The 10,569-nt window shown below is 42.1% G+C and overlaps 2 protein-coding genes across 4 annotated transcripts in view; both read right to left on the bottom strand.

Moving 5' to 3' along the window:
- The window catches only part of LOC116851978 (trimeric intracellular cation channel type 1B.1), a 179,486-nt gene that overhangs the window by 68,025 nt on the left and 100,892 nt on the right, over positions 1 to 10,569 (bottom strand). For both annotated transcript variants that reach the window (XM_032831908.1, XM_032831907.1), the window contains one exon: positions 6,036 to 6,123. In XM_032831908.1, the coding sequence (XP_032687799.1) occupies positions 6,036 to 6,123 (88 nt within the window). The remainder of the gene's footprint in view (positions 1 to 6,035; positions 6,124 to 10,569) is intronic.
- Positions 2,283 to 6,028, bottom strand: LOC116851979. 2 transcript variants are annotated; one of them, XM_032831909.1, is made up of 4 exons: positions 5,120 to 6,028; positions 3,816 to 4,062; positions 3,578 to 3,737; positions 2,283 to 3,384 (listed from the first exon to the last, which is right to left on the bottom strand). In XM_032831909.1, the coding sequence occupies exons 2-4, from the start codon at positions 3,904 to 3,906 to the stop codon at positions 2,937 to 2,939; spliced, it is 699 nt and encodes a 232-aa protein (XP_032687800.1). In that variant the 5' UTR covers positions 3,907 to 4,062; positions 5,120 to 6,028; the 3' UTR covers positions 2,283 to 2,936. The 2 variants fall into 2 exon arrangements, with proteins under 2 accessions (XP_032687800.1, XP_032687801.1); XM_032831910.1 differs by lacking the exon at positions 5,120 to 6,028 and having other exon boundaries at positions 3,816 to 3,984; positions 4,048 to 4,556.

Raw genomic sequence — 10,569 nt, 5'->3', positions numbered from 1 at the left:
GCGAAGCGCGACAGCTGGCGGAGATTCGTGACGGAGGTGGGAAACTCGGAGCCATGGGGATTCGTGTACAAACGCGAGGCCCGGAAGCTCCGAGTGGACGAAGTGCTCAGCAGCCTCCGCCGCGATGATGGCTCCTCGACCACCACCATAGAGGAGACCGCCAGGCACCTGCTGGAGGTGCACGTCCCTGATGACCGGGAGAACGACGACACGCCGAGGCAGCGTGAAATCAGGGGAAGCTCGTTCATCGTGGCCGACGGGAACGATGCCCCGCTCTTCACGAAGGCAGAAATCGTCGCCGTTGCGAAAACCCTGAAAGTCAGGAAGGCGCCTGGCCTGGACCTTGTCGAGGTTGTAGCGCTAAAGGCCGCCATTAAGGTAATCCCTAGTCAGTTTGTTAGGCTCTTTAACGGGTGCCTTCAATGGGGCGTCTTTCCTTCGATCTGGAAGGAGAGCTCACTTAGGGTCTTCCTGAAGGGCGAGAACAAGGACCCGAAGGGCCCTAAATCTTACAGACCCATCTGTCTCCTCTCCGTTGTAGGGAAATTCTTCGAGAAGCTTCTGAAGAAGCGACTCGATCGGACGTCGATGGCGCCGGGGAGACTCTCCGATCGGCAGTTCGGCTTCATGGCCGGAAGGTCGACGGAGGACGCGATCGTTGAGCTGCGTCGGATGGTCTCCGCCTCCGAGCGGAGATACGTCTATGCGCTGCTCTTCGACATAGCCGGCGCCTTCGACAATGTCTGGTGGCCACTAGTCCTGGAGACCTGGAAGAGGCTAGGCTGCCCTCGAAATATCTTCCAGGTTCTCCGCAGTTATTTTAGCGATAGGAAGGTCAGCGTGTCCTTTGCAGACATTCGAGTCTCCAAGGACGCGAGAGGTTGCCCTCAAGGTTCTGTTTTAGGTCCAGCGTGCTGGACAATTATGTTCGACGGGTTGCTCCGCGAACTAGAGAGGGAAATAGGTAGGTCCTTTATCGCGTACGCCGACGACCTTTTGGTCACGGTCGAAGGCGACTCGCGTAGAGAACTAGAAGAAAGAAGACAACGAGTAACAAATATAGTTAGAAATTGGTGCGAGGGAGCCAAACTCCAGATCTCATCGCGCAAGACTGAGGCAATTGTACTCAGGAGCGAGCCGATCAGGAGGGCCCCCATCGATAGACGGGGAGGAGCGCGTCCGGATCAAAAGCGGAAAGCCCACTGGGCCAAGAAGACAGATCTCGCGGCAAGATCACCGACCATTCGTTTAGGAAACGAAAAGATCGCGTTTAAGAAAACAGTTAGGTACCTAGGCATCCATTTTGACAGGGACATGGGAGTATCCTCCCATTGTAGATACTTGAGCGACAAGGTCGGGTCGCTCTTTAGTAAATTAGCTAGGATGGCGGGATGTCGGTGGGGATTGCGCTTCAGTGCGCTCTCTGCGATTTACCGGGGCGTGTTCACGCCGACGGTGGATTACGCCGCTGCGGGGTGGGCCGACTTGTGCGCGGGGGGTGACCTGAAGGTCCTCAGGACCCTGCAGCGCCGAGCACTCATCTCGACGACCGCTGCGTACCGCACGGCGTCGACGGAGTCGCTCTGTGTGGTTGCTGGCGCGGTCGACATCCTTCTCGGCGAATACTCGACGCGGTATATGGCGAGAAAAGAGATGGATGCCAGGTTAGGAAATGTGGTAGTCCCGTTCACCGGGAATGTTAAAGAGACCCAGGGTCTCATTAGGGGCGAGGCGTACAAGATGTGGCAGGCTCGATGGTCTTCTTCGAGCAAAGGCCGCACCACGTACGCCTTCTTCGATGATGTGGAGCGCAGAGTTGATGCGCGGTGGGTCCGCCCTGACCATCACGTGACACAAATGATCACCGGACACGGCAGGTTCCAGGCACGCCTTGCGTCCTTGAGCCTTGTGGAAGGTGAGATGTGTGTGTGTGTGTGTGTGTGTGGAAAGGAAAGCGACACTGCCGCGCATCATCTGCTGCGATGCCCCGAATTCGAGCCACAGCGGGAGGCTCTTCGGGAGGTAGTTCCGGCCGCGAGCTGGAGGTAGCCGGAGGCGGCACACTACTTCGTGTCGACTCCAGAGGCTTACTCCGTCTTTGCGGCCTTCTGTCGGGAATCCCTTTGGTTAAAGGGTCCATGTTAGATTTCACAGCGGCCTACCCGGGGGATGTCGGAGTCCCCGAACATGGGTAAACGGCCTCGCAACCTTCGCGAGATCACCGTGGACCCGAGCCGCTGAGATACGGAAAATTTAATTAATAAGTATTTCTTTCTTTTAGGTTCCCACCTCCATCACCCAAACCCAATACCCACTCCTCTTCCCTTCCCCTCCCATCCAAAAGGATCAGAGCGTGTGTCTGAGCCAGACACTAATGAGCGGGCCTCCCCGTGGTCCCCGTGGGCATGGGGCGCGCGCTGCAGCCACAACGGGCGGGCGGCGCGCGCGTCATGGCTAAACCGCTCATCCTGCAAACACGTCCCGCAGGCGCTGCTGGATTTTTCCATCGCCCTTCCCCTGTCAGTGGTTAACAAACGGTAGAAGTAGATGGTAGTAAGTAGCGTATAGCCTTCACGGCTAAGGAAGAAAAGCGCGGCACCCTATGGATGTCGGGCTTCACACTAACTGCTCTTAGACTGAAACTACCTGCTCTGTACTGAAAGAATTCGTGAACGGACGTGATGGCTATGCGCCATTAAGATATTATTGTAAAGATCCAGTAAGGAATTACCCCCTCTCAGGATGTACGCTTATTGACATGATAGTTTTGAAATTAAATAAATCGAGATATAAAACATGAATGGAACGTTTTTATTTTTAAATAAAATATATGATGGACGAAATAACAAATTTAAATAATTTATCTAATATCAACGTATAATTAATCCGATATTTTCAAACTCTCAGCCTCCTGCTCGCAATCTTGAATGATGGATCTAAATTTCCTCCTGTACTTCAATTTCAGTGCCATATTTGTAAGACTCTTGACAAATTTCAACATTCGTACTAATCAAAGCATCTGGATCATTAATGTCGATTGAAGGTAGTGGTGATATAGGAGGAGCAGCCATAGATTTATTGAGATTAGCAAGAGTCTCTTTGAACATCTCAGCAGTCTCGTCCATCTTTGACTTCTTGCATCGACCTGTAGGTCCTAAATACAGCACGCTTGCAACTGTTGATGATCCAGGTGAAAGTAACGGGAGGACAGAACAAGTAAATGGAGCACTAACATCATCTACAATCTGATCCTCTAATATTTCTATATTGTCTGAGGATTTGATCAATGACGATAGAAGCGACATCTCTTCATCTGTAGATGATAACGTTGGTGAAGGTGTAGGTACAGACACCATCGACGTCCGTGGGAAATTGTCCAGAGATCTGCAACGAGAAATAATTAATTAAAATATTACAAACCATCATATACAATCGTCAATAAAATTATCGTATATTAGCTATATTATCGTATAATAGATAAATTCATGTCAAAATTTCGCACAATTTTACCTATGCATTAAATTTTGACTTGAATTTACCTATGCAATAATTTTGTTGACGAATGTACTAAACTTACTTCCTTTTTCTAATGTGAGGTGTCAGAAATGACATAAAATTATACATGGGCCATTCTGGACGTTGAGGCTGCTGCCTCCTCTCCTGCTCAAGAATGCGCTTCTCCTTTGCGAACCTCTCGCGAAGGGTTTGCCACCTGGCTGTACAATCTTTGACTGATGCTAAAATCATGACGTAAAAAATACTTAAAAAATCTATATGAACTGTAAAGTTTCAATCAAAAAGGATGAATAACCTACTATTGACTTTCTCGGCCATAATTTTCCATGCGGATTCTTTTATTCCGATATTCTTGAATCCTTTATTGTATATTGTATCCATGTCCTTCATTGTATATTTCGGAATGCGCTCGCACACACTCTATTAATAAAGTGTCGTTGATCGATATTTTCTATATGTTGCGATTCCCGAATGCACAACACAATGCCAAATGACGTCTTTCAGTTCAAGTAAAATACGCTTGCAAAAGTCGTGAATGTTGATTTGCTGAAAGTATCATATGAACAGTCCGACTTGACCGAGCGCAAAGTCAAAAGTTGACATTGGCAAGCTTCACGTCGCGTAAGTTCCGATATTTCACGTCGTGATACGTTACGTAAAGTTGATCGTAATTAGCCGCTAAGCTAAGCATACATAAAACAACGTGTTTAAGGTTTTGCGTCACCTCACGTCCCCCACATGAAGTTGATCGTAATCCCGGCATTACTAACAAGCAGTACATTTCAAATGAGACAAGTGTGGCAATAACAATTGAGAAGCACCTAGCAAAAAAGCAAAAATATTATAGCAAAAAAGTTATATATGGCAGTCGTTGATAAGCACCATATATCTAATAAGATGACTCTGCTTGTAACTACTGCGAAGCAGCATACGTAAAAAAAAGACGACTCTGACAATAGTTACTGACAAGCAGCACACGTAAAATAAAGCGCCTTTGCTTGTCATTAGTGCAAAGTACCTCACGTCAAGTAAGACGACTCTGCTTGTAACTACTGCGAAGCAGCATACGTAAAAAAAAGACGACTCTGACAATAGTTACTGACAAGCAGCACACGTAAAATAAAGCGCCTTTGCTTGTCATTAGTGCAAAGTACCTCACGTCAAGTAAGACGACTCTGCTTGTAACTACTGGGAAGCGGCACACGTAAAAGAAAAACAACTCTGACAGTAGTTATTGACAAGCAGCACACGTTAAATAAGGTGCCTCTGCTTGTCATTATTGCAAAACAGCTGACGTCAAGTAAGACGACTGTACTTATAACTACTAGGAACGTGCACACGTAAAAAGAAACGACTTTGACAGTACTTACTGACAAGTAGCATACCATTAATAACACGATTCAGACAATAACTGACAAGCACTATATACATCAAAATAGATGTGGCAATTGTTACTGACAAGCAGTACATGTCACATAAGACTACTTATGGGAAGTAAGAAACGTAAAAAAAAATGCATGTGGCAGTAAATACCGACAAACAAGTACACTAGTGTACACGTTGAAAAAGATGTCTCTGTTCCCAATTATGATTCTGTACATACCATTTTGGTTTCACTGCTCACCTCCGCATGAGCATTATTTTTTTCATGTCCTAACTGTTCTTGACTGCTCTTGGAAACCGATTATTTGTTGTATGTTGTCGTTTACTGTTGTTGTCTGCTAAGAAGTTTTGTAGCCAGAGCTAGGGAATCTTTCCCGGGCGCAATGGCGTTTTACTCCTTCCACTTCTCACACAGAGCGCTTCTGTTCGGCCGAGCGCGCGTAGTCACACGGATGGAAACGTCTCTGTATGAGAAGCGTCTCTGTGTTAGAAGTGGAAGGAGCAAAACGCCAGTGCGCCCAAGAAAGATTTCCCAGCTCTGCCACAGTGGCCTATTGTAGCACTGGCACCACTAGCGCAGTATACGTGAACTATTATGGACGTCTAAATTGCTCTGTTTCATCTACACTTTAGCGAAAAGTAATAGCAATTTTTCATAAGAAACTGTGGTTTTCTAAAGCTTCTAAATATATTTTTGAAGATTGGACGTTATTCCTTAGAACATTTTGTAGTGGATAGATATTTCCTTTTTTTCATATGCATCATAGAAATTTGTTATAACCTATGAATTGTACTAGTAAACATCTAACTTAAATATTTTTTTCGTTTTCAATGAAAAGATTATATCTGCCGGGTGTGTTTCAGAGAGTACTTTAAGCGTGCAAAAGCGCTTTTCGATCAGTTCAATTTGGACGACGTAAAACCTAAAATAAGTTTGTAGGCACAATCCCTTAACTAGACAAACTATAGCTCAGGGTCATTTATATAGGCATATTAATATAGGCATATAAATTACTGTAACTTGAAGTGATTTCAGAAATATATTTATATAAAATTTTTTTATTTTTAGATCCTTAATCTGTCCCTGCAGTGGGTCCCACATATTGTGAATTACATTATATATGTCTTTTACGTACAAACTAGGCTGCATAAATTCCATTGCGGTTGGTGTCCATACGCCACGTATAAGACGTTCAAATAATTTCGTAAACCCAGCTCCATTACCTGCACATAAATGGTAAATATATATATACTTATATACATACATACATATATATATATATATATATATATATATATATGTAGATATATATATATAGTAGATATATATATATATATATATATATATATATATATATATATATATATATATATATATATATATAGATGTATATATATAGATGTGTAATATGTTATAATAAATAAAGTTATATGTTAATGAATAAAGTAAATATTGAAATAAATATAGAAATGAGAGAGATTATGAGAGTATAGAATTGGCGTTAACTTAACATTTATGTAATGTTATCATATTTCCATTCATATATTGTCGATATATTTCACGAATATTTTTATTGAATCATGAAAAAATTCTCTTTAACTGAACGATAAATTAAAACTTTATTAAAATTTTTCATTAAAATATACTTAAATGTTTATTTAATTATTACGACAGTTCTTTAAAAACTTCTGTTTTATCCAGAAATATGTCAAATTAGAAAAAAATATGTAATTATTAAGGTTCTATGTATACTTGTACAATACAAATTCAAAATTAAATATCTTAAACGATACGATAAAGATTGAATTACATATTGTTAGTTCGATTATATGGGTTATTTTAATTAATACGGACAATTATATCATAAACTAACCGAAATATAAAAATATTTTTCAGATAAGAGTTGTTGAGTTCAGAGGAGAATATTCGATGGTCATTTTGACATTTTCGTGAATGGATGAATTCATGAATACAATATCTTGTTGAAGATCATTTCAAGGTCAACTATCGATTTCTAAATGGAATGATCTATTCTTGACCCCGGGAATCGATAGAGCATAGAATTTTACGTTCAAAACATGTGGTCACATCAAGGTCACAAAGTTTTTTTCATGTTAAAACAATAATTCTGATATGAAAAGTGATAGGTTAAAATGTTTTATACAAAAGCTAAAATTCAAATGGAAGTTTGGATGGTGATTTTAACCTTTCGATGAATAACCCATCATTTCAAGATTATTTCAAGATCGATTTTTAAATGGAATGATCTACTTTTGACATCAGAAATCAAAAGAGTTGTAAATTTTACAACGTTGAAAACGTTTTATATTTAATGATCATTTAAGGTTGACCTTTAAGGTTCACGTCAAGATCAACTAAGGCATGATTGTTTGTGACTCAGCCATGGATATTTGTTTCCCAAAACAAATAAATAAAAAAACTACTTTCACTTTAGTAAGTTTCATCAACTTCTATGCATTGTTCCCTCCCTTATCGCTCAAGGATTTTATAACTACGGAAATAAATAATGATAGATTATTCGGGAGCGGTGCACTTGGACACGGTGCATTTGGACACAGCCAATCACAGCACCGTGTGATTAGAGACATTTGTAGGGTCCCTTGGAACAGCGACTTGTGATTGGACTGTGTCCAATTGCCCCGTGTCCAACTGATATACACCCGATTATTCACCTTCGGAGATCATTAATATTATTGTCATTCTTGGAGATCATTTCAAGACATTTTTGTCATTTAACCCTTTAAGTCATGAATTTTTTCGCAATCTTTTCCTTTGTTCAATTGAAATCTGGGGGTTGTTAATTTTGGGGGTCGCTAATTACGAATTTGAAGTCAGTTTTTGAAAATTTAAGATGGCGAGACTACAATATGGCGGACGACAATTTTAAAACTCCTTCGATTTCCGTGAAAATTGGTATCCGAGGATTTTTGGCGTCGCTCATCACGAATTCAAAATCGTTTTTTTGAAATTCAAGCTATTCACAGACTTAAGTCATGTACAGAAAGAAAAATAACTTATCCCAGATGTTGTTATTTTAGTTTGTCATATTATTAAGAGGTTGCATTGAAAACCACTGTTTCTTTTGTGTCTTTGAATATTTATTTTAATAACAAAATGTGTGAATACATTCATCAAAATATTTGCACTCGGAAGCTGACTTTTTCCCATTTTTTTGGTAGAAGTTGAATTCCACAGCGAAAGAACGGTCTGTCTTTTTAGCCAATCCATTCAGCAATCCAATTTTCGACTTCTCCATAATTACGAAAGTGTGTATCTTCTAAAGCATGTTGCATTATTCGGAATTTTTAATTTTGAAAATTTTGAAGTTGCATCATCATCTACAGCTCAAAAAACATCAACCAAGCCATTTTTTTCATATGTTCACTTTGCAATAATTTTGGTAAATGAATTTTTGTTCATTTTAAATGAACAAAAAAATACCATTTTTTACATTCATTTGATTATGAATAATTAGATTTGTAAAATTTAACATTCTGTACAGATGATTCTATTAGAAGAACATCTAAGCTTTATAATTAATCTACATTTACCGCCTTGAAGTCTCTGCAAATTAGTTTAAGTTCGTAAAAACTGCTCTAAAGAAAGTGTATCATATATGACTTAAAAGATTAAATTATCACAAAGCTTCGCGACTTATCGCGACTTACCAAGATCGGTATCCGAAAAGGAAAGAATATTCCAGTCCTGCTGTAATCCGAAACCTCGAACAAAGAGCTCGTCAAGGTTACCTCAGGCGTAAAAGGGAATATCAGGTGTTGCGACGTCTTTCGTGAGGTTTGCTCGCGAGCGACGGCAGACAGTCGCATGTCCGCCGCGTCGGCAAATTGCCGTCGGCCCCGGTTTACGCCACAACGCAAGACGATAAGTTGGGCGCCAGGTGCGGAAAAGGTCACACCACCTTGATAAACGCGAGATGCGATAAGCGACACAAAATTCGCGTGTCCCGGGAACCGTCGGGACCGGTAGCTCTTCATGGTTTTAAGTCGGAGACGAGATGGATTCAGGAAGGGCACAAATGACTCCAAGCGTGATCGATAGTAATGAATTTATTTGACGGGACTCTCGCATGTCCCGGTAATCAGCGCGAAGCTGTTCTCACAAAAGACAACCTCTAGACGCGATCCGGTATTATGCTCGTGACAATTGAAACCCGAGGACGACCTCCTCGGATGAGCCTTCTGACGCACGGCCGCTCCGCGGACGGGACAACGATACATGAACGACAACAATACGAAAAATTACGGAGCAGATAGGAGGTCTTACAGAAGTGGCGGCTCTCCTGGCAACCGCGTCGGCAGTGGCGGTGATGGTCCTCCTCGTGGGTTGACGTCGCGTTCTCCTCGCTCTCTCTCTTTCACGCTCTCTCGTCCTCTCTCTCGCTCCACTTGCTCCGTTCTCTCGCACTCCTGATCTCTCTCCGTCACTGTTTTTCGCTCTCTTTTACTGTCCTTCTCTCTCAGAGTGGCATTCAGTTGGACACAGTACAATTGGACACGTTGCAAATGGACACGGTGCAAATGGACACGGCAATTGACACACGGTTCAATTGGACACGGTGCGTTTGGACACAAAACTTTTGGGCATCGTTGTTTTTGGACACGAAAGAAAATGCACGACGTTCAGTTACACACCGTTCATTTGGACACCGTTCAGTTGGACACAGTTCAAGTGCCCACTGTTCACTTGGACACAGAAGGATGCTCACTGTTTACTTGGACACCGTTCACTTGGACACCGTTCATTTGGACACCGTTCACTTGGACACCGTTCACTTGGACACCGTTCACTTGGACACCGTTCAGTTGCCCACTGTTCACTTGGACACAGAACGATGCGTGCTGTTCATTTGTACACCGTTCACTTGGACACCGTGGAATTGCTTGTCTGTTCACTTGGACGCAGAAGGATGTGCACTGTTCACTTGGACACTGTTCATTTGGACACAGTTCACTTGGACACCGTTCAATTGGACACAGTTCATTTGGACACCGTTCAATCGCCTACTGTTCACTTGGACACAGAAGGATGCGCACTGTTCATTTGGACACCGTTCACTTGGACATCATTCAGTTGCTTGCTGTTTATTCGGACACAGAATGATGTGCACCGTTTATTTTATCAACATTTAATTATGTATCGTTTGTTTATGCAATGGATATGCAACTGATGAGAAATAAAAAATAGTTTTGTAGAAAATATTTGTGTTTTTATTTCGTTTTTATCACATCCAACCACAACGCCATATGCCTAGAGATATTCTAGAGACTCTATAAACAACGACATATGATTGGATGTGTCCGTTTGTCAATGTGCGCATCTGGGACTCACTCCGATTTTCGTACTACTATTTGTGATGTAGAGCGTGGGTAAATTGTGGTTTTGGTAATTATTTAGTTTAGCGGCAACACCTCCGATTTCGATGAAAATAGACTCAATCGACGCGTTTTTGCATGCCAAACAACTTTTTCCTCTGACAAAATCGTCGCTCTTTTTTCTGCGAAGCGAGTATTAATAGATAAAGTTGAGGGCGTATTAGGTTAGAAAATCTATCATACCATCTATCTCTAGCTATGTAACTGAGGGGCTTCGCCCCCCAGACCCCCCTATCACGGAGGGTGGGGGCTGTA

Source organism: Odontomachus brunneus, unplaced genomic scaffold (genome assembly GCF_010583005.1).
Source record: "Odontomachus brunneus isolate Ranch 3 - 2012 unplaced genomic scaffold, Obru_v1 Obru_scaffold_198, whole genome shotgun sequence".
NCBI lineage: Eukaryota > Metazoa > Arthropoda > Insecta > Hymenoptera > Formicidae > Odontomachus > Odontomachus brunneus.
The sequence above is the reverse complement of the archived record's forward strand: the minus strand, read 5'-3'. Positions and strand labels throughout refer to the sequence as shown.